General features: G+C 38.5%; 2 protein-coding genes across 5 annotated transcripts in view; both read right to left on the bottom strand.

The window, feature by feature from the left end:
- Positions 1-25,633, bottom strand: part of LOC124145069 (probable 39S ribosomal protein L24, mitochondrial) — a 47,054-nt gene that overhangs the window by 6,503 nt on the left and 14,918 nt on the right. The window lies entirely within an intron of this gene.
- LOC124145068 (adenosine kinase 1-like) lies at positions 326-25,327 on the bottom strand. 4 transcript variants are annotated; one of them, XM_046514739.2, is made up of 2 exons: positions 24,736-25,327; positions 326-9,715 (listed from the first exon to the last, which is right to left on the bottom strand). In XM_046514739.2, the coding sequence occupies exons 1-2, from the start codon at positions 24,739-24,741 to the stop codon at positions 8,663-8,665; spliced, it is 1,059 nt and encodes a 352-aa protein (XP_046370695.2). In that variant the 5' UTR covers positions 24,742-25,327; the 3' UTR covers positions 326-8,662. The 4 variants fall into 4 exon arrangements, with proteins under 4 accessions (XP_046370695.2, XP_046370694.2, XP_046370698.2 ...); XM_046514738.2 differs by lacking the exon at positions 24,736-25,327 and adding an exon at positions 23,568-23,662; XM_046514742.2 differs by lacking the exon at positions 24,736-25,327 and adding an exon at positions 17,080-17,217.

Here is a 25,633-nt window from a genome sequence, read left to right as displayed (position 1 = left end):
GTATTGAGAATTAAAACCCTGGACAGTTCAGCAGACACCACCAGATCTTCATGCCGAGAGGTATCACATCAGTTAAAAAACAATCTGATCTAAATGAGATTACTAATACTCCATATGACAGGATTTAATGAGTAAGTGTGGTTTTACGCCACTTTTTGCAATATTCCAGCAATATCACATTGGGAGACACCAGAAATGGGTTTCACACATTGTGCCCATGTCGGGAATCAAACCCAGGCCTTCGGCGTGACGAGCGAACGCTTTAACAACTAGGCTACCCGACCACCCTTGATAGGATTTTAGATGTACATCAAACAAAAACAACTTGGTCAGGTATGTTTATTCAACCAAACAGTCCTACACATGTCCATAAATTACAAGCTAACAAAAGCAGCATCATGCAAGTTAACAATTAGCATCTGGAATACACCAGCTCCTCCTGACTTCAGAATCAGCTCACCACAGTGGCTTCTTAACAATGGACATAAAGATTTACTTCACTGGAAAATTCAAATCTGTTCTTATCAGGCAAGTATTCCAACTTCGTCTAACAGGCTCACAGACCGAAGTGTCAGGACAGAACACAGCTTTCAACAACATTAAAAGACCAACAGCAAAATCAGGCTTAGAACATAACACCAGCTCGCTCGCCAGGAGGTGATACAAATTCCTGCGGGCTTGTACAAATCTCCCAATTTCCCCATTGTTTTAACATTACAATGGCATTTTATCTTTACCTGGGCTAGTAAAGCTTTTTAGCTGACCCTCAAATGTGAATCGATTGTTGCTTAAAGCTGGAGTCAACAACAGAATTCCTTTATGAACATGTATACTGGCTAAAGAGTTACTGGCAAACCAACTTACGACAAGCGAGTACCATTGTTCCAGCAACTGCATCAGTGTCCTGCCAGTACAGTGGGCTAGGCCTACATGAAGTGGTTCTGAATACCGTGAGGTACGAACTATTCCTTACAGAGCACAGAGTGTACATAAAAATATATTCCAAACACTGCCTTCCTACCCATTTTGTAAAATTTCGTGTTATCAGAACCACAGAAATATTTATTTAAGGCCCTACACAAATATACCAATCAGGGAATCAAACTTGATTGAACTACTTGGCTACCCTACCACTCAACCAGCCTGAAGTGGGCAAAAGCAGGACCGTCCACTCCAATGTGAGTCACAGTGTTTCACTATGGACAAGCAAACCATGGCTTTGACAACAGTCTGGTTTACCTGACTGCAGGTATGTTTACAGTCATGCCACAATACTAATAACCAAAGGATGTAACAGTGACAGAATCGATATCACAGATACATATATAACAGATAACTTGGAACTCACCCTTGACATTTCTTCATTAGATTTCTAGAGTGAATGATTGAAGACCAACTTTTTGCACTATATTTGACAGGACGCACTAATCATGACAATCATGACACAAACAGAAACAGTGCTTGAATAAATAAATGCTACAGAGGGAACACTTCAGTGCACAATTGAACAAAATAAACACAAACGGCACATTTATTTACATGAACAGTAAAGACAGGAAATTAAACAGAAATCTGTTTAAAGGATTGACATGATTAATCAATGTTAGTTGTGGGAAGTTTACACAATATATTTTGTCACAACAAACAGCTTCATTATTGTAATCATGACAATATTATAATCATAAAATCTTTAATTTTACATTATTCACAAATTGTTAAGAATTCATTATTTGATTGAGATCATCAAAATGAAAGTGTGAAAAATAATTTAAAAAGAAAAACATTGAAAATAACAGCAATTATTGAGGAAACAAGTATATCAGCAGAATGCGTATTATATCATATATTGCAAAAGAATACATTTTATACACATCTGGCATATTTTTTAACTTACATGAATATACAATACTACCATTCTCCTGAGCAAAACACACCCAGTCTCTTGTTCTCCATAGTGGAGGGAACACAACAGCTACCCAATGTGAGTAACTCAATATGTTCTTGCTTGACATGACTCCAAACCACATCCTCCCTCAGTTAATGAATATCCCTGTACCTGACAAATGTCCAGTTGGAAACAGAGATGCTAAAATTTAACATGTTCCATAAACAAACATTTCCACCTTGTGGAGACACAGTCAGATTGGTGAATGAAACATAACTCACAATCCATGTACTGCATGGTAGAAGAGAAAGCATTCTCAAAGCCATTCTATATTCTTCGCATCGCCACCTAACTCATCAGGTCTTGGTCGTCCAATCAACCATCACCCTCAACCACGACTTTGGTAAGATTCCACAACCAACACACTTGCTTTCTGTACATTTTGACAGAGAAAATAAATAACCGTACATCCAAAAGCATATTTACAGAAACCATGAATATCCCTGCATGAATGCCAAGATGCCACAGCATCTGATATGAAACTGACACACTCATATGTCAGTAAGTATAAGTCAATGATAAATGCTTGAAAAAACGTCCACCTTAAGATGGTGTTATCTGTACAACCGGGATATTTCATCCTCTGAGTCCGGGCCTGGATGCAACATCCAGGAACCAGGGTCTTCGCAAGTTACAAGAAATAATACAATGCATAAACAATACACTAACCCATCCTGAGATATTGACAATGAAGCTAAGGCCCCTCCACAAAAGTATCTTGTTTCTGGTCTCCGCCATTTCCACACAACTCGTCAGGCTTTATTTTCTGGACTTTTAACCAAGGGCGGGTAACTCTCAAAAATGGAAGTACCAAATGCACATGACACACGATGGCGTTTGTGTCTGTACAGGGGGCAAGATTATAAGGCCTTTTGAGCTTGTCGATTGCAGTTTAGATTTGACATTACTGTATTAATCGATGCAAAAAGGGCATATAGGTATAGGCGACAACTACCTTTTTCCACCAGAATACAAAGATTGTTAATGTTATGCAAATAAGCTTGTAAAAAAAAAAGCTGTAAAAACAACTGTCTTCGCATCAAACCAAAGCCCAAATACCAGAAACAACACTTTGGGGGGAGGGGGCCTAAGAAGTTATGAGTTTGCCTCTGATGGGAGGAGTTCTACAGGTGGACTAACATGGTGGTTAGAGTGACACATGATGTTGTGCTATGTTACAATGAAGTGCATAGATTTGAGTAATATCAATTTCCTTTTCCAAGCAGTAACAAACTGCTTATCATCACCTGATATGAAATAAATGGACAACGATTCCTTTTTGAATTACATTTGTGCTGAACAAATGGGTGTTGAATATTCACTTTATAGAGATAGCTTTTTGGAAAATAGCATCATCAATGAAGTTAATAAATGAAACTGATTTCTTGATCGGAATTACGTAAGGTTCCTGTTCCACAACAGTCTCAAGCACTACGGCAGTCACAACTATGCCTTAACACAGACTTACAATAGTCGTAATCCTAAGATCACTTTTTGAAAGTGGGTTTTTGATCCAGGTCAATAAAGCGATTTCAGCGCTACAACTGTCACAACTTTTATTCTCTTCCACAGATTTAGGACAGTCAAAGCGCTAAGATTATAATGTCAAACGGGGCCCACTTGCACAAAGTGATCTTAGCGATAAGACTATCGTAAGCCTATGTTAAAGTATGGGACTTACGGTCATCTTAGCGCTAAGATCGCTTTGTGCAAGTAGGCCCAGGTCTGGGACCCAGTTCCACAATGCAATTTTAGCGCTAAGACAATCGTAACTTCCATACTTTAACAAAGTCTTACAATAATCGTAGCACTAGGGTCGCCTTATGGCCCAGGGCCCAGGGTCCAATTCCACAAAGCTGTGTTAGTGTTAAACATGCTACTCGCCACCAGAAACAGCCCTTAAATACCTTTCTGGAACAGGATTAAAACCTTAATCAGTTGAAACAAGAATCAGCATCAATCACACTTGATGACTAGCAGCTAGTGTTATATAATATGCCAGTAATAGGACTACCACATCTAAATAAGTAAATTGACACTCCATATACAGATAAACAAGCTGGCTACTGTACTCAGTACAAATCACTGTCTTGTCCATACCATTGAGGAAACTGTTCTAATCCACATATACTATAGTAACACTTGCTGGTACAGTACTTACACATGAATGATTGTCATAAGTAGAACATATCCATTGAGAAATTATGATTCTGTGAGACACAAAATTCACAATGATAAATAGAAATTTATATCAAAACATCTGTTTTTTCTGTTGAAACTGAAAAATAGTTTTGGTTGGTATCATGTTTTGACAACCGATATTGTAATAAAGTCTTCATTTTCTGAAAACACATAATATAATTCAAGTGCTTGAAATTTGTTTGCATCGCTTTGTCATAGGTGAAATTTGACGTAACAACCTACTTTTATTGACCCAGTGAAAATATTTTTTATATTATCAAGAGTATCCTACTACATGAACTACGAAACAGTGACTACTAGTAGAAAACCATAAAATCATAATATCTCATTGAAATAGCCATAGAGCAAGTATGCATCCTTGTTGCACACCTACATCTCAAACACAGTCAAGCATGGTAATGCGAGGATAATGCACATCTCACCATTACAGGAAAAAGCCAGCAAATTGCTGTCAACAAACGCAGTGATGGGGAACATCAATTTTCTTTCACCAAAACAAGTTTTTATGTCACAGCTCCCATACAAGAAAACATTGTGGGATATGGCTTCAATGCAATATTTATATAGCCATGGTCCCATTGTTGCCGGAAGGAAACCAAGTGCTCTGACTGTCATAAATTCCATGCATTTACAAAGAATTATGTTAATGTATCCATCCCTATGATATTCGTATCCTTGTGATCGCTTACCAAAAAACAAATCCTTACACTGATTTATGATAGTTGTTGCTTTATGGAAAGATGCCCTGTCAGTATTATACCTGTGAAAACCTACAACCTGCATCACACAATCAATACTTGCAAAATATTGTTAGCTGGTCTTAAAATTGAAATATTCACGACAGAGTTGGCATTTTGACCAAGATTGCAAAGAAGCACAGATCAAGGTTTTTGGTTGACTTTTCTAGGACTAAATGTAACATAAAACTGCATCTTGTGTTTAACAATGTGCTTCATGAGAAATGTGCAATATTCTCCATCTGCCCTGTGCTATTGAACCACTGAGTTAACCTTACAAAATAGCCTGTACATCTGCTGCCTGGGGAGCTGTTTGGAGTAGAATGCTAGGCAAAGGACCATCACAGTTGTCTCCCTTTGGTGTAGCTCTTTAGGTTTTACAATCAAGTCTTAAGGTAGCTAATTTTGTTACATATCACAATATGTTGCTCCCTTTCACTTACTGGTAATGTAATTTTGTTGCAGAGAAAAAGCACACAAATAAATTTATTTCCCGTTTGATTTGGTTTCTGAAAAAGAAATTATGCTTTCTTAAATCATGTAAATTCTAAATCTTTATCAACCTCGAACAGATTATGTAAGTAAAGTTGATCAATTTCATAAACATGTAATATTTATCACTTCACACCTTCTTCAGTTTCAGTCCCTGACCTTTGCTTTGGACCATGATGGCTTTGCTTTTATCACATCTCCGTAATGCCCAACTCAAAATATCACACACTTTCCACCAGACGGGAACAACAAAAGATGGCATACATTAAGGCTAGGGATGACCATGTCACTGTACACTATTTACAATCATACCGTTCTCAAAATAGCATGCAGCTCATTCTTTATACAGGTACACCAGTGTTAGATATTAATCCAGATTTCCCCCCAAAAATATGAACTGAAATTTTCATGAAAGCAAAACCAAAACTGAACTTATTGTTAAACTTAATGTAAGAAATAAAAATGATTAGTGCACATAGTTATTTTCAGAATTTCAGAATTTGAAGCGCAAGATATAATAAAATCAAAATTTGTTCTGTCCTATCAACTTTCAGAAAGTTATCAAATAATTCAAAAATGCTAATTCAACTCAAAATATAAACTACAAACAACACACATCTGATAAATATTCGCTCTTTCAAGTATCTTGCACCAAAACTTGTGTACACAACTTCATGGCTTTTAAACTAAAATTTAACCAAATCAAATTCTTGATCAAACACCTGCCCATCAACCACTCGTACCAGATTCTGACAACTAATGTACAGCTTGAGAACGTTCCCCCTCATTCATGCTTATATAGTAAAACATCATCATATTTCTTTCCAAATAAGGCTGCAAAAGGAGTGTCTATACTTCAGTAATTTTACAAAAATGAAAAGATAAGCAAGCTTTTGTGACCAGGGTGTATGTTGGAGATAGAGTGCAAAAATAACATGATTCTGTTAGAAGGGATGACATTGAATATATCCACCTGTGGCCATGGCGACTCTTTGATGTCAGCTTAATGCACAATGAAACTTGATCTTCTACCAAGATAACTCTGCAATGGTCTACAACACACACAAACAAGTCAATTCGTAATACACATCCAGCAAATCCAAAATCCCAAATTCAGTCACGAAATCCAAATCCCAAACAAAATCTTATACACACTGCCATTTCTGAGTCACAACCTGGGAATATGTCTGAGAATATCAAATCTTGGGAAATGTTCAAGAAAATACGCCTTGTCATCAAAGGTTCTTACTTGTCTTATTATTATTTATATTTTATTTTATACTCAATTCCAAAAATTCCCCCCTAAAATATTAAATGTCCGGAAAAGAAAAGGTATACATATTACCTTTTCCTTTTTCGGACATTTCATACTTTAGGGTGTGCATTTCTATAGGAGGAATTGAGTATATTATCTTAATTAACCAAAATACATTTGACTCGACTTTGTGCTTAAGACTAGCTTAGTAGCAGCCAAAGACACAGACATTGTCTGTATGGAGAAGACTCCTCATTAATCACATAATATAATTAAAAGACAACAGAAACAATTTTAGTTTTTTCCCCAATATAAATATAAAGAGAATCAAATAATTAATTCAACACATTTAATTATTTCTTAGATTGTCGTTCATGAACACTTCCAAAAGACTTTTTTCTCTATTCCTATGATTAAGATGTAATATTCCTCTATAAGTATTTCATTTATCATGACTATATATACATAACTACAAATAAAATCAAAATATTCATCAATTCCCCAAACATACACTAATTTCCTCATTCCCATGAAGACAATAAGTAATGCCCTTTACATACAGTTTATGACCCAGCTGTTGACAGAAAAACCTTGCTCTTTCAGTTATTAAGGAACCAAATAAAGAAACTTACATCGGTAATAATTGATGCGGATGAGGAATTGATGAAAGCATGAAGTAATCTATCGGAGGAGAATCAGCATGAGTGTAGTTGACAGTGGATGGAAACAGCTGGTGGTCTTGTGCGTATTGTTTTTGTTAAGAAAATTGATCATATCAAATGTAATAATTCATATTCACCCAATATTTCCCATTCATATCCCATACCTTAAAAAATATAGCACTATTATCATTACGCATATAATACAGCAATATGGCACTTTGATTCAAGACTAAATATTTGACTAATATTCCTATTTAAACAATAACAAATGTGGCTAAAAAAAATGCAATGAATGAAACCTGATTGCGATAAGATAAGTGTCACATAACAATTTTACAAAACGTCTTCACAGTAAGAAAAGTGTGGCATTTTTCAGTTCAATTATGTATGAATAAAATAAATCAGGTTAATATTAAAGATCTAACCAAAAACTGAGACCTATTTTTAATAACAGTTACTTGGTTTACAGAAGTGCAGATCACTGGTTAAATTATATTTTATACTTATTTTCTTCAAATGATATTTATTTGATTTGAAGTATTGTTGTCCAAGTGAAATTAAAAACAAACATTATTTTAGAACAACAAATCAACAGTTACTTTTCCCCCCACTCATCTTATTTAACAGACTTTGCAGTATGAAAAAAAGAGATTAAAAAGGATATTTTTGTTTATATCTTATTCAGCATTTACGAAATTTTGAGTAAGCAGACTTGAAACCAAGTAAACAATTAATTGCCTGGATTCTATTCACATTTCATTAATACATGTTATGCAAAAATAATATCACTGTGATCAAGGAAAGAAGGGAGGTTTTGAATATCGTATTTTCAACCTTAGAATAACTGTCCATACTTGATCACTTAGGCTGTGTAGTGATGCGTGGTGCCACTATGGTCGAACCTTATGTTCATTTGGTATAAACCTGATCTAGGTATCCCTTTATAAACAGGGGTTCCTCACAAAGGAAGATGTAAAAATAGATTGTCATGACAAAAAGACTGTATAAATATTAATTGGTGTATCACAAATAAAATGAAATCAGAAATATATCACACAGATGGAACTGGAAAAAACACTGAGATTCGTTGACATCTGACCTAGTTCATACTCACAGCATTGCTATTAGTTCATTGAGAGAATGTGTAACATTCAATGAATTTAATCTACATTTGCATCAATTCTGTTTTCGACAAAATAACTCCCAAAAATTTCATGTCACCAGATTTGATATTTGTTGAAAATAACTCAAATTTATCTTCTTTGAAACATTATTAGATAATTGTTCTTTCCTTGACAAACACCAGGCAGAGGAAGTTGTTTGTGTATGAACTTGGTGGAGAAGTGGTTGACTGGCACAAGACGACTGTTCACTTGAAGTCTGGCTTGGGAGGGAAGGTGCACCCATAATGCTGAATGACGGCTTTGGCTGCATAGGACCCACATCGGACACACTCATCAATGGATCTACCCTGGACAAGTTGAGACAAGAAGCCCCCCACAAATGAATCTCCACATCCATTTGTGTCCTTGATGACACTTGGGTCTACTGGCTTGACTGGATATACCGAGACCTTCCCATCGTGAGCAAGGTAGGTGGGGTCCCTCCCTTGGGTGTAGACCACTGTGCGACAGCGTGACGAATTGATCTTTGGCAGAGCTGCGGTCTTGGATGCTATTTCTTCAACACTTGATGTCCCGAATCCTGCATGTTTGGAGAATTCAGCAGCTTCGTCACCATTTCCAAAGAGAACATCAACATATGGCATAACATCCAGATCAGCATCAGTGAAATATTTGCACAGAAATGTGGCATGTAGATTCATGATGACTGTTTTCTTCTTGTCAGCTGCATGCTTCAGAACCTTCAGCACAGAGGCAGGACTCACTGGTAACAGGAACCCACCGATGTAGTAAAATTGAGCTTTTTCAACAAATTTCCAATTTTCAGGTAGTTCTAAATAATCTAGTGAAAACATTTCTGCCGCACCAAGCTCTGTAACCAATGACCTATTTTCTCCTGTGATGATGGCTCCACAGACGCCTGTCTTCATCCCCTGGTGGACCTGGTAACAGACATGGACTCCCACCTCCCTCGCTTTCTCCTCCTGGATCTTGCAGAACTGATCAGCACCAACCCCTCCGAAAAATGTCGTTGCATCTGGTTTCTCCAGCAACCATTGGGCAACCCGGATGCTGTTCTGTGTTGCCCCCCCTGCCAAGTAGCTTGGGCTGTACTTGTCAGTCATCTCGGCGAACATGTTGTGGTGCTTGTCCTCTGCAATGATGGCGTTGTTTGGAAGGAGGTCATACTTGTCGAGGAATGACTTGTCTCCCTGGATGGAAATGTCCAATAGAGGGTTTCCAAGCCCAAGCAGCATCCCCTCGCGAATCCCGCTGGATGCAGACGTACTGAAGGCCATCTGAAGCAGAAGGAAACATTCATTGAAGACTCATCTGAAGTATATCATCACATCACATATATTTATACATACCGGGTATCTCCAAATATATATATGAATACAGTTAAACCTTGAAAAAAGTCTGAAACTCCATTAACTTACTATATTACTCAAGGGTAGAATGATGGTGTATAACAACTTTCCGACATCTGCAAATCTTAGCAATTTTCAATGCTGATTGGTCAGTTGATGTCACAGTGCTTCACAGTTGAGAAAAACATTATCAATTGTTCATGACGTCATAAACATTTCATTACATCATCTGAACAACAGGCTGCCTTCAGTGAGGTTTCTCTGTAGGGTTGACATTTCATATGTTATTTCTTCATTTTCTCTCTCAATATGTCAGTGAGTAACATACAGAATAACCTACTCAGAACTACAAATTGTCTGTCCCTCGTGAATGAATGCTGTAAGTCCCTCGGCAATGGCTAGGGATTACCAACATCCATTCACGAGGGACAGATAATCCGTAATTCCTTGTCGCTCTTCGGTTATTCTCTAAATATCATTGAAAAGTTACAAGAGAACTTGTCAAACTGGAATCCTTGTCAGCAGGATGGTCTAATATTAGTGCTCTGCGGGCCACAAACCACACTGGCCTAACTTTTCAATTGTCACCAGGGCTTTGATGGTCACTGTATATAAGTTGCTGTATAAATGTTGCTATAATAATGATGGATGATACATTGCCAAGGTGGGGTCAAATATAAAATATCTCACTCAGATTGATTGTGCTGCAAATAGCTGGAAAATTATAACAATATTCATTCATTCAGATTGTTTGTATTGGTACAAAACTTAAAACAAACTGACAAAATGGAAAGAGATACAAACTTAATTATATGTATTCATTCATGGCTACACCAACTTGCAACAAGTTGCTTGAAAAATTCCAAATGGTCTTTGTGGTTCTGGCTATAGAAGACAACCTCCATCTAGTGGATAAAGAGTCTGGCTGGTGTTCATTCAATCCTCTGCCCTATCATACCAAAAGATGGTACTTGTTGAGACCATGCCTGGCACTTGGTATTAAGGGGATAAAACAAGAACTGGTAGTCTGAGAGTCTGTTTAATGGTGGCATAGTATCTCACACACACAACACGTAAAACACCATTGCTCTTCACCTCTTGCTATAGATAGAAATGCCAACTATCAACTCTAGAAATGCCAACTATCAACTCTAGAAATGCCAACTATCAACTCTAGAAATGCCAACTATCAACTCTACAAATGCCAACTATCAACTCTACAAATGCCAACTATCAACTCTAGAAATGCCAACTATCAACTCTAGAAATGCCAACTATCAACTCTGAGTTGAGATGAAATATATATGACAAATGAGTGAGTGAGTGAGTGAGTGAGTGAGTGAGTGAGTGAGTGAGTGAGTGAGTGAGTTTGGTTTAACGTTGCTTTCAACAGTATTCCACTTATATCATGACATGTCAGCTTGATGAGGGAGGAAAGCCCAAAGTTATGCAGGTCTTAGACATTTACCACTTTGGTGAAACCCATGAGCACAGGTATTGACAAACCAAAAAACATAATTGGGGCGAACCGGGCTTCGAACCCACGTTCATGGTTTCTAGTATGCCCAAGGGATGTAACTCTGAGCAGTGAATTACAACGCCGCAGATGACAAAGGAAAAATATGAAGAAATCCCATACATTATTAAACTTAATCAGTCCAAGGAATTATCATAACAATCACTAGCAGAAAACATTTCAATGTAAAGCCATTACTACGATAGAAAAGGTGTGAAGTGTGTGACAAGATATGGTGTGAGGTTAAAGAAGGTCACAATAACCCCAGCAAAGGGCACCTGTACCATGAACCTTATCATGCTTATCTAGATATATATCACTGTGTCATGTGACCTCATGTGGTCATGACCTGCTAACCTAAATCTCAACACTCGGGTCACCAAGTCCCCCTACAGCAGGCCATCTGTGCTTGACCATGTTAACCCCTTAAAATCCACATCCTCTTACACCTTTAAGACAACCACATCCTCTTACCCCTTTAAGGCACCCAGATCCTGATAATCAAAGAAATTCTAGCAGGGTTTGACACAAAGCACAAAAGTGTGTCCATTATGCACAGATGTAGAAATGCATGCAGAAAAAAACATACTGCATCCCTGGGGACACAAAATAATATTCCTTGTATGCACAGTCTGAAAGGACCCTTAAAATTAATTATTGGTGTCCCTTGGACTCCCGCTTTTATACGTCAAGGTAAAATCCTGTGTAGATCTATATCTATATATTTTACGAAAACTTTGTGAACTCACTTCAAGCTATTTCCATGAGTGTTTATGTTTAAGGGTTCACTATCATCTCTGGGCCACAGCTAATGATAGACAATATCTATAAAATTAAATGGTAAGTAAGGCTACACTTTTCTTTTTCTTCTTTTTTCTTTTACGCTGCACTCAGCAATATTAGAGCTATATCATGGTGGTCTGTAAATAATTTAGTCTGGATCTGAGTCTGACAATCCAGTCATTGACATCATGAGGAATGATCAACGCAATTGGGATACGATGACATGCATCATCAACCAAGTCAGCGAGTCTGAATATCCGATCCCGCTAGTTGCCTCTTACAACAAGCATAGCCTCCTTTTACGGTAAGCATGGCTTGATGAAGACCTATTCTAAACTTTTATTATGGATTTTTGCTGAGTAATTAACTTTGATCAATCAGATGAAACAAAACCAACTTTGGGTGTTGTATCTTATTTGGCATGAAGTTGTTTGTGTCGGTCGGTGAATGCTCATACAGTTTGACATGCAGGAAGCTTAGTGATCGTACATTAACAAGTGTTTATACTTCTGAAAAGGCTGTGTTCTCCTCAGAGGTTCCCTCTCCTTGCTAAACCCTCGACATCACACCCTGGCAATAGTAGACTCATGTTTAGTCTCTGAAAATATATTTTTTGATGGACCAAATAACTCCATTAATATTGAAAAGAGCCCCAGAGATGGGAGATTCAGACCAGAGGAAAATCTAGACTTACTTGATGTAGTGCTTTTGCATTAGAAAAAGGGCTGGGTAGAAGGGGAAATAATATGGTCCAGGGACTGTTAGACAGACTAGGGTAAAATATCTGCCTCCTAGGTAGTATACATCTGAAACCTGATACTCTGCAACAACTTCACCATTCCTTCCTCCTTCATGAAACAAACACTAGGTGCTACAGCAGCACCAATTACAACACAGATCCTAACAGGGGAAGAATACAGTTACAGCAGCTAGCTACCTCCACAACGAGCAGAAGCCTGACAATGTCTTCATCAAAAACAGTACAACACAAACAGGCACAGACAGTTACAAATCAACACTATCACATAACAAGAGATCCTCACCAGACTTTACTTTGTACAACACCAGTCCCACAGCTCTCTGATTATGCAGCTCTCCTACCACTAGGGCCAGCAGACAACTACTGATGGTCGTCCCCCACTGTAGTCCCCCCTCCCTGCATCCCCTGTCCCCCCATAATGTACGGTAATCCAACATGAGAGCACTGACAGCTCTAAGGCAGTGTTACCTATCTAGGGTGCTGTATCCATAACCAACATGAATATAAAGCAAATACACATATTGACAGACCCTCATTCTTGACATAGCTTCAATACAGGTTTTCAAGGTAAACATGTCTTCAGGTGACATTTACATTTTGTAGCATCAATGCAGGAAAGACTGACTTATGGAGTTCAACTTCTTTCAATACCATGTTTTGGTACTGGTGGCACGCCAATGGTACAAGTACCTACCTGTAGGAGTGAGTGAGTTAGGTTTAACGCCGCTTTTAACAGTACTCCAGTTATATCGCGGCGTGTCAGCTTAATGTGGGAGGAAAGCCTGAAGCGATGCAGGTATCAGACGTTTACCACTTCGGTGAAACCAACTAGCACGGGTATGGTGCTGACAAACCTAGAAACATAATCAGGGTGAACCGGGATTCGAACCCACAATCATAGGTTTCTGGCGTCTTAGACGACTGGGCCACCTGTGCCCCAGTACCCGTGGGAAGCAAGATGACCCATGACATACAGTTCACTATTCTTTCAATGCCATGTTTTGGTACAGTTTTGGGGCTTTTATCAGGTGCTGACAAACCTAGGAACATAATCGGGACGAACCGTGATTCGAACCCACAATCATAGGTTTCTGGCGTGCCCAAGGGACGCAACTCTGCACAGCGAATCGCGGCACCTAAGACGACTGGGCTATCTGTGCCCCCTCTTACATCAAGGAAGCTCTCTTATGGCATACAGTTCACTATTCTCCCAATGTGATGTTTTGGTATGGTACCTAACCTCCTGTACCAGAAAACATCACATCACAAGAAGTTGAAGTCATCAATCCCATTTCAATGTTACAGTGATGAGGGTATGACAATACACTCAGTGAGGTCCCAGAGGTCATTATGAGTGATGCTCAGTTGCCACGGCAATCTGAAGTTAATTTGTACATTAGACCTGTGGAGCTGTTCTGGGGTAACTCAGTGCATACCATCATCCCTAGAGGGAACAAGTTGGAGCACATTAACTTCAGGTTGGTGACTGGATATTCAGCACATAATAAACTAATTTTTTATTATTAAATTTGTTATACAACTGCAATCACTTGCAATTTAGCGCTGCATTAAACAATATTCCAACAATATGAGGTGGCCTGTAAATAATCAAGCCTGCATCAGACAACCAGGTGATTCATCTGATAAGTCACCCATTATTACCAGCAGAAGTTGCAAGGGAACAATTCTAACCCAGAATCCCCTGATCTATCTTCTCTACAACGGTCGGGTAGCTGAGTGGTTAAAGCGTTTGCTCGTCACACTGAAGACCCGGGTTCGATTCCCGACATGAACAATTCTCACCCAGAATCCCCTGATTTATTCTTCTCTACAACGGTCGGGTAGCCGAGTGGTTAAAGCGTTCGCTCGTCACACTGAAGACCCGGGTTCGATTCCCGACATTGGTACAATGTGTGAAGCCCATTTCTGGTGTCCCCAGCCGTGATATTGCTGGAATATTGCTTAAAGCGGCATAAAACCATACTCACTCACTCTTCTCTACAAATTCAAAACCTACTGAACCAGTACCCACATGTCTCTTGAAACATATTTGGGAAAGGGTTCACGTTATGTTTTCATGTCGTAATGTCTGACAGTACGACATATATATATAGTGTAGCACAGGAGCAATAGAAAATGACAGTTTAACTTGTCATAGATCTATAGACATCAGATGACAGACAATCATTCCACTCCTATTTATTGTCAAAACCTGACACCATTATAAAGACACCTGGAGAACCACCCACCCCAAGTCAACGTAAACTTTGTGTTCTGACGACAATAAGCTCCCTTTGTCAAAGTACTTATGACAATAGCTGTAAGGCCTGTTTGTGGCAACTGGCCAAAGGACCAGTCAACAGTCACAGGTTTCTCATGAACCAACTTCAAACCTCAAAATGCTGAACACAACTTAGCCAATAGGTTGTAATGTGAAAAGATCAAGATGACCAAACATTAACTAAGCTTTATGTTGCATTGCTATGGACACACATATCAAACTAATTTAACAGATCAGTATACTTTAAACAGCAGTAAATGTACTCTACCTTGAAAGGTAACAAGTTGTCACTGGCTCAACAATCAGTCAAATGTGCTGTGAGAGTGACAGGACCTCTGTTTGTCCTCTACCCAGTGTTGGGGTTAGTGAAGGACTATATGTTTTTGATTACGGCTGTGGGGCCACGATGCATCTGTGATACATATGACGTGGGGACATTCCTTGTCTGCCAGAAACACAGGATCTCAATCGCCCTTGTGATAAACCAGTGTAGAAAATGGGACAGTGAGTGAGGGGATTGGGTTTGAAACAGTGGCAAGCACATACAGCATCATCACAGCAAGGCTCCAAGCTCATCTGACCGCTTCCATGGTCTAGTGGTAGAGGTGAGGTGAGGTGAGGTGAAATTGGGTTTAACGTCGCGTCCAAGATTATTGCACTGCACTTATATAGCGAGGCGCATGCACTGTGTGTGTGTGTGTGTGTGTGTGTGTGTGTGTGTGTGTGTGTGTGTGTGTGTGTGTGTGTGTTTGTTTGTTGCTGCTTGTACTAGTCCAGACTGATGCCGATTTATAGTGCTAGCTCACAGAGATACCATGCAGCAGTTTAACATGAATACCCCACTCAGACACAGTATACTGACTCCGAGCCGACCAGTCCTTGTTTTAGCCCCTTATTGCCAAGCGCCAGACAGGGTAACAACAAGTACCATCTTTTAACGTCTTTTGGTATGACGCGGCCGGGGATCAAACCCCGGACCTTTCGCTTTCCGGGCGTACGCTCTACCACAAGACCATGGAGGCGGCTCTAGTGGTAGAGCGTTTGCCCCGAGAGTGGAGGTCCTTGCTTTGATCCCTGGCAGCATCACACCAAAAGGATTTAAAAGTTAGTACTTGTTAGTACCCTGCCTGGTGCTCGGCATTAAGGGGTTAAAACAAGGACTTATAGGCTCGGAGTCAGTATACTGTATCTGAGTGGGGTATTCATGTTAAACTACGGCATGGAATCTCAGTGGGCTAGCACTATAAACTTGACATTAGTCTAGACTAGTACATAGCAGCCACAAACACACACACACACACATGCATGCATGTCACGATATAAGCACAATAATCTTGACTGCAACCTTAAACCCTATTTCACCTCACCTCACCTCACCTCACCCCCAAGCTCAACTGGTCACATAAAGTTGTGGTCAAAAGAGTGAGTGAGTTAAACTGCGGTTTGAACAGTATTTCAGTGATATCATGGCCTGTCAGCTAGATGTGGACGTTAAGCTTGAACTGATCAATGGCATGGATATTCTTGGTGAAATTTAGGGGCATTGGTATGATGCTGACGAACCAAGAAACATAATCAGGGCAAATCTGGAATTCGAACCCATGACCATAAGTGTCCAGCACTTCTAAGAGACGAAACCCTGCCCAGTAAACTGTGGCATGTATGAGACAACTGTATGATCAATAAGGTGAGAATTTCTCTGTAATACCTGCCCCACTTAAAGTCACAACCAGGCAATACCCATGGAGACCTGGGCCCACTTGCACAAAGCCATCTTAGTGCTAAGATTATCGTAAGCCTATGTTGAAGTATAGGAGTTACGATCATCTTAGCGCTAAGATCGCTTTGTGCAAGTGGGCCCTGGTCTAACTGGTCTGCCAGCAATCTGCCTTTAGACACTTCACAGACTCAGGCTGCCATCAACATGTGCTAAGCCACCATTAAAGCATTACCTGGACTCGCCTCCACTATTCACCATGTTTGATTAAGGCTTGAGAGTGGTGAATCAATGGTGTTCTGATCAATAGAGCAGTCGATACTGTTACTATTTCCAGCCATCAAGATACAGCGGCATGTACCCGTATCTGGGTTATCAGCAACGAACTGCATCGTCACAAGAGCTCAAAGGGTTATGGAGTACATGGCTTCCAACACTTCGATACACAGTATTACCATAGTTACAGATTTGAATTGATGAATGTACATACAATGCTGAAAACAAGACAACTACAGACCAGGGATCTAGAAACTGGTCTGTGATTGCAAAATGTATGATTTGACAAGTGCAAACCGGACATTTTAAAACTTGCCAATCGGATATTTTTGAAAAAGGTAGATTCTTCTTGCAGGACATTCCAACCTGAGGCTGGATATAATAACAAAGGATATTAAGTCTGATATAAATTAAAGAGGTGCAGCCACACAGAGCTGTGATTTTGTTGTTGATACACGAGCGGCACAGGTGCATGGGAGCTGTCAGTCAACATCATATTATGCGCAGACAAAACTACACCCTATCCCTTCATCGATTTCAGTTAACTAACTAAAATTGGTAAAAAATGTGAAATTAGAGATGAAATATCACGATACATGATGATTTACCATTTAAATTGCATTTCCTGTTCTGCTAGGCATTGGTTTATATACAAAACATAAGATTACTGTGTGTATTTTCTCGTAAACTACGCAGGAAATAGCCATCACATGTAAACACATATTTTCTACTGGTGATACGGTTGAAATATACACAATATTATGACTTCAAAGAATTTTGATGCAATGATCGGAAGAATTGTATTTAAAGGTATTATCTTATAAGTGATAATCTATTCCAATATTGTAAACTTCCTGTGGTCTTCTGAAAGCGTTATATTGACATGTAATAGTCAAACTACAACAAATATGACTTTAAACAAGTCAAAGTATGGCATTTATGATATATGCACCTGGTCTCTGTCAACTTAAGTTCGTTTCAAGGTGTCAATATTGGTAATCTTCACACACGATTTCGCCAAAATTACTGAAAACAATATTGAATGAAATTTTGAATAAAATTAATAAAATAGATAAAACACATAAGTAGATATATACAAAGAACACTTTTTATAACCAGAGAGTGTAATAACAGGATTTAATTGCATACTTAATTAGTATGGATTTACTGACAAGGTCTTGTATTTTTTTGGAAAAAAATCAAACTTTGTTTTACAAGTGTATCTACTTTTCACTCTCATGTACATCAACAAAAAATCTATAATCACATTTTCTTGAAAAGCCTATAGTCATGCGTTATTTATCAAACAACTCAAGTTGGGTTAAATAATTGCATTTTTTTAATGCAGCGATAATTTGAACATAAAGAAAACCAGAGTACAAATGTTTTTTGGGAACAGGTCAAATGTCAAATGTCAAATGTTTCTTGTTACAAGAGAGCAGGCATGTCAGGTCTTCAGCGTACAGTAAAGATACAGTGACATCTTCTCAACACAAACTCTCTGGTGCAAAAAGAGGTCAAAAGATCCAAAGCAAAACAGCTTGACTGAGCACACCATTTCATAAAAATATCCCCCAAAATATTCAAGATCCTTAACTTTTTATTGTTCAGTATATTATTGGTTGTTGCTTATCATTACGTAGCATGTCATATAACCAAGCTCATTAAAATCAGATCTTAGTTCTTGCTATTGCTAAACAACGATCTGAGGACATCCCATTATGGGTCACATCAGAGCGACCTTTCATCCGACCAATCAAAGTGTCACTTATCAAGTCAAGTCGCTTGTCGACACAGGGTATAACGAAAGTTACAGCCGTATGACTGATTCCGTCAAAATTATCGTCTATCTCTCGCTTCTGTGGGATAAACATTTGAACGGAGGCGGCTTTGTACAGTACGTGGGAAGCACTGCCATACAATCTCAACCATATATTACACATTCTGGAATGTTAGTTTGTTCAGTTTTCAAATGTATAATCGAGAACTGTGTCAACATGTTTTTCAAGTGTAGTCTGAAATGGAAGTCGCCAGGTTGAAACGAGTGCCGTAAAGCTCGATAAAGCTGCTTTCTAATTGGCTGATGTCGATTTCTTGTTAGTCATTTCAGTGGGCGGTCAAAGTTTGCTAAAGGTCGTTCTGACTTGACCTGTAATGGTATGTTCTCAGATCGTTGTTTAGTGGCAGCGAGAACTCAGATCTTATTTTAATGAGATTGTGCATATAACAGATTTATCATGATAAAAGAAAATTACAATCATAACATAGTTCATGTAATCAGTAAACATCTGTTCTGCTTTATCATAAGCTATTCTGACTTATCTCTGAGATATGTCATGAGTCACGTAGACCCACAGAACATGAAAAGACCACTTTGCCCCTGGAAATCAAAATACCCTTGACATGAAACTCTGTGACATATACCATTTTCACATTACTTGATAATAAATATATCCCACTTCTCAACTCTTGATAGGGATATTCCTTGATACACCAAACTGACTCTCATAATCAGGATAATATGTCCAGTGTATACATGGTATATCTAACATGTTTATAAGAATGACATGTCAGATTATCCCAATCCAAAGTAATGATACAGATGGCGTTGCAATCAGCATCAAGATGTTCTTGCTAGGTTGTCATGACCCGCATTCTGCGTAATCATCATTCTCCACGACCCTTTCCTTAAGAACAAACTGGACAAACTTCAAGTGTGTTTTTGAAACTTAAAGCCACACTCAGCAATATTCCAGCTATATGATGGTGGTCTATATACAGTCGAGTCTGGACCAAACAATCCAGTGATCAACATAATGAGCATCGATCTACGCAATTTGGATACAATGATATGCATCAACCCAGTCAGTGATCCTGACCACCTGATGCCATTTATTAAGTTGCCTCTTACGACAAGCATGGGTTGCTGAAGACCAGTTGTAACCCAGATCTTCAAGGGGCTAACTTATAGTTCCACCGAAGTTGAGGGGGTCACTTAATATTCCTTAAATAGTCTTTTACTTTTTTATTATCATCTAAATCTGTGTGTGGAGGAGAGCTTGTTTAATAACTTTGACTGTTTTACAGAAATGACAACAGTTAAACCCGATGTTTTCCTGGCTTGTTTACTGCAAACCTGCATAACAGATCTTTACTGCCAGCTAGCAAATGAGATCGACACACTATCCCCTGAACCAAAGCATCATATTTCAGGGCTGGGACAACAGAGGGATCAATATCGACCATGGTAGCTAGGACCATGTCAACACAGTAGTGTATACCGCATGAGAGTCAGTTCACATTAACCAGATGAACATGGCTTCGAACAGTATTGCAGTTCTACTACAGCGTGTCAGCTTGATGTGGGAGGAAAGCCTGAAGTGATGCAGGATTTAGACGTTTACCACCTTGGTGAAGTGGATATAGTGCTTAAGACCTGTAAACAGGAGCGCAAGTTTTGTTACCAGTAACATATTGCCTAATATACTCTCCAGTCTTTTCGGTCTTAAAAGCAACTAGTTTCAGAGTATTCTGTGCAAAATGGTAGGAGTATTCAAGGAGATGACACTCTCATCTTTCAAAGCACAGAAAGCAAGTGATACTACTAATAATAAGAATAATCATTATGTCTACCTGTTAGCGTTTCAGAACCGAGACTGTTCGAAAAGTTTCATGGACAGACGTTTTTAATAACAACTTCGGAAATAATTAGCTGTCTCATCACTGTTAACAAATTCGTCAGGCAAACCATCAGCATGAGCATCCATCCATGATGTCGCGGCGACACATTCACAATGACCTAGGGCACAACCTGTAGGCACCCTATTTGAAACCTTAAATGTTTCCTTTAGACCACACATTTATTATTTTTCATTTCACGGGCCTTCCATCCCTACTGAAAAACAGTCGGTCTATGTCTTAGAAATTAATTAAACATAAAAATATTTATTTTTATTATATGTCCCGCTTGTAATATAGACCCTCTTATACAATACAAAATGTTATACATAGATTACGCGTCTACAAAACTATCCGTGTTTCAAGAGGCACCTGCAGTTTTAACTCCATGGCAGAATGATTTTCATATCAATATATAAATGATTGCCATTTCCTATTATTTTTATTTAAAAAACCGACCATGTGTGGAAAAGCTGGAATAAATCCGTGAAACATAAAATGAAAAAAGTGTGGCCTTATATATCGCAGTGGACATTTGGGTCAAAGGGTTGGAGAGCTTTGGATAAGATTTGTCTTCCTAAATAGGGTTAGTGTGTCAATATTAATACACAGTACTACTCAAAAAAAAATAAGAACACAAGTTTTTCATATGACTGCAGTTAATGTGTCATGGCTGGTGGGTTTTGAACACTTGGCTTTCTTTTACTTGTTCTGAGTGAAATATATTGTTAAGAAGGATCTTTTGAACATCAACAAATTTGAAAGCAGTATGTCCAATGGATGTCCTATAAATGGCAATATGCACATAATACAAACATCATGCTTAAGAGTAATCATATAGGCCCTTATCTTACTTTGTATCAAGATAATCATTTCGGATTGGTTTCTGAATGGACTAGTACTCCGCTGACAGATAGGATATAAATTTCATATTCCCCTCTGGGGAATGTTGAACTTCTCACCAAGGCTAATACAATGATATGAATAATATGATACTATAAACTGAACACCTATCTGATCAAATGCAGTTTATAGAACTTAACAGAGCATATCCGGATGTATGCAAGGGGGATAATTCTTGTCTGCTGGCATTCAGGATGTCAGTGAAATAGTCTATGAGGCATACTGATGAAGATATTTTAGATTAACAGGCAAAAAATTATGCTGGAAGGATAAATCTCTTGTTGGCCAATGTTTAGGGGTATATGAATAAATGTAGCCAGAAGCACACACATATTACCTGATGAGGTGGGGGAGCTGTGTATATATATTTTTAAATATATCATTAAGATAGCACAAGCCCTTGAGATATAGGTCACAGTAATCAGAAAATGTAATGTCTCTGGCTTATGGATATTTCTACAGTCATGCAGAGTCCCTGATAACATCTAGGTTAATGGGAGATAAATATTGATTACACAGCACTACTGGCTACCGGGACTCCAAGTACTCGTGGCCGAGTTGGTTTCAGCATAGCACGGGTCCGTTACAGAGGACTCAGGTACTCGCTAATGGAAACTCACTCTAATTGCAGAAATATGTCAAAGAACATGCAACAGTTATGTGGAACACATTATGGCGGCCTTAGAAATTCCTTTAAAGGGAAACATTTTTTCACTAGTCCTCAGAGTTTGTAGCTTAGTCCTTGAATGAAACAAAAATGTTTAATATATTTCCATTTTCTGTCAGTTTTATTCAGAACTGGTTAAGAATACTAGCACTCAAATGATTTCAGCCATGGCCAATATGCAGTTCACCAATGACAAGATGATTTAATCATCAATTCTTTTCACCAATATGTAGAATTTAGTATCATTATACAGACAATTATTAGATGCGCTTACTTAACTGAACTGAATTTTTCTTGACTTAGACTCTCCGCTTATGTAAATGCCTTAGAAACCTGGGTAGCTTGTGCCTCTATCTTGCCAAGCTTGCAGTTGAATGTGGCGCCATAGAAAGATTCCATATGACAAACACCTGTGTTTTGTCTCCCATGCGAAAGCCTTATAGAGGCCTTGATCATGTTAAGATGAACGTCATGTACTACTGATAGGTGACAGGCATTCCTGTCCTACATGGAATGTCTTGTCAATCATCTCATCAATCAACCAACAACTGAGACTTTTGTAGACTGTCAACCGACAATATCCATAATGTTAAACATTTTAGTCAATTCATTTGCCAAGTGCTAAAGATAAGAAGCAAAACATCTATCACTGTAACTTAAAGGGTATTATACTCCAGCCAATTATTCACTGTGTACATTTAATTGTCCTTTTGTTTGTATTATTGGCCTAATGTAGCATATTTTTTTGAGTATGATAGGAAAAAACTATTTCCGAATATTTCTGGTGTTAAGTGCTCACGGTAATGTCTTTGCGTTTGGGGGGAAAAAACATCAAAACTCATTATGACGTGAATAATAGCGCGTATTATACTCAAGAAAATATGGTACACAATATATTCAGTCTGTCTATCTGAACATAGAACACTGAGGTGTTGGGACTTATTTATTGTAGGAAGGAAAGGGAGTCATACCACTATCTCAATTCTATTCCAATAACGATACGACTACTGCAGGAGCTCTGTTATAAAAGGGGGATCAGTGAGGATTGTGCCTCGGTAATTAAAGGGACCACAAGAATTTTAAGTTTTAACAAGGGGCGATGACAAGGACCCTTCAACTTTCATGCTTGATTTAGAATACTTCAATATATAATAGTATTGTAACAGTGTCTTATTAGCCATTGTGTCTGAACAAATCACCTTTAGTAACCATGTCATACCGCAGACACACTTGAAACTGACACTCAGAACAGACAATGCATCCATTTTCATCAGAACTCCTTTCAAATGCTGAAAAATTCTGACACTTAAATGCGATGTCAGCACTATAAATAGCACCTTAGATATCCTATCTCCCTGAAAACTGTTCCTGTTAGATGAATAAAATTGTTCTGCATGGACGGATTCCAAAATAAGTGCCCTTGGCAGCCAATTTGGGAAAAATCATAATTTTTTCAAAATTGGTATTTGTAAAAAGTTCCTTTTGTTATGAATTCAGACATATTTTATCATTGAACATTGCTTTCAATGCAATTATTTAACTGAGCATTTAATCTTCTTCCTCTTTGTTGGTCCTGTTATCAAGTTTATCAGTGAAATACAAGCCACCTCTACGAAGCCATAACATTAGTTATAACTATAACAGGATGAATTGGGAAGTCTAATTCCAACTTGAAATTTTTGCTAACATTTGCTGCAGACTCTGCGTGGTATATCGACCTCAAAGCCGGCCTAGCTAAATCTCTGGTCACTAAAATCAATTTCTTTTCACTGATCCAAATCAATCACAAGCCCACAACCAACATAAGCAGGATAAGACTAATAAAAGCAGCCCTGATAATGGAAGGTGTTCACAAATCAGAAGCTTGAGTGCACAGGTACCGGTGTAGTACCTCCACTATATATATAACCAAGCAGGCTGAGGGCTGACCTGATTCTTCACCAGCGAGTACAATATGACCTGTTGACCTATTTCTGGGCTGTGGGCGAGGTGACCTCATTTACAGCACTCACAGTATTGATTTGCCGGGAGATCAATGGTAGGCTTGGTAATGCTGTACCACAACATGTTTCTGGCCTCAATTCAGATCACACTGTACATAAAACCCTCTGGACGTCAGTGTGATATAGAATCATCAAATATGTCAAAATGGATACATTTTCTGTTACTGTTATATCAAATCCAGGTTTGAGTATCATTTAGGACAAGCAACAAGTGGTTGTTTTAATGGCTAAAACAGTAAATAATCTGTAAAAAAAAATATTTTCAAAAACAAAATACTCAATACTCAATAACCGAACAGCAATCCTTACAAAATACACACAGCATTTTTACTTGAATAATTAACTGATATCAAACAATTCTCACCTTCATTTCAGCAAATCTCAGTTGTTTGATAAAAAGATCTGTGGCAAAGCTCCAACCAAATCCATTCGTCCTGCATACCGCTGCCTTCAGCTGGTGGGTGTCTTCTGTCACTCAAATTTTCACAAGCCATCTGTTGACTTGGAGGGCAATCAAGGAAAATCATTTCAATCTGTGACAGAAAAAGACAACCGCCACCTGAAGTAGGCCAGTGCTGCTCCCTCCCCCTCCAACCTCAGCCTTCAAGCATCGTGTGTTACATGGTCCCACTACAGAAGCTGCTGAGGGAACTGGTCCATCTCACTCCATCCTCATCAATACACACTTTCCTCATCTCCACTGGCAGTGTCCAAGAGTACAAATCCAGCCAGAAATCTGTCCTAAAATCTCAGTGCTTCCTCCAGCTCCTACCTGCTATCCTACAAGTTTGACGTAACCTACATTTAGATGAGGCCTAGTTAGTTTTTGAGCCTGGGACGGCTTGGCTCTTTGCCAGCTGAGCTATTCCTTGGATTATTGGAAAGTGTGTCACACATGCCGCCAACATGCTCATTCTCACAGAGTTTGCATCATGCATGTCATGTGACCCACATTGTGCTCGTATCAATGAGGGTTGCTAGGAGAAGACCCCACTACCTACATTATCATAAATCAAGCATAAATTTGTATACACACTGATGTCACGCACATTAACCCTTTCACAGCACTTCTGTTTTAGTCTTCAACGTTATTTTGATTGACCTGAATAAATGATGATGCTATCCTATTTTTTAACCTAGTTCAAATTGCATATGTTATTGTTGTTTCACATGAGATTAAAACTGATATACATTATATTTAACAATTCTGCGGAAAAGAAAGATAATTATTGATATTTAATATAATTGAAAACTTCAAGTGT

The sequence above is a fragment of the Haliotis rufescens genome, unplaced genomic scaffold (genome assembly GCF_023055435.1).
Source record: "Haliotis rufescens isolate VD_foot unplaced genomic scaffold, xgHalRufe1.0.p SCAF_1, whole genome shotgun sequence".
NCBI lineage: Eukaryota > Metazoa > Mollusca > Gastropoda > Lepetellida > Haliotidae > Haliotis > Haliotis rufescens.
Note: the sequence above shows the minus strand (reverse complement) of the source record. Positions and strands in the feature narration are given on the sequence as shown.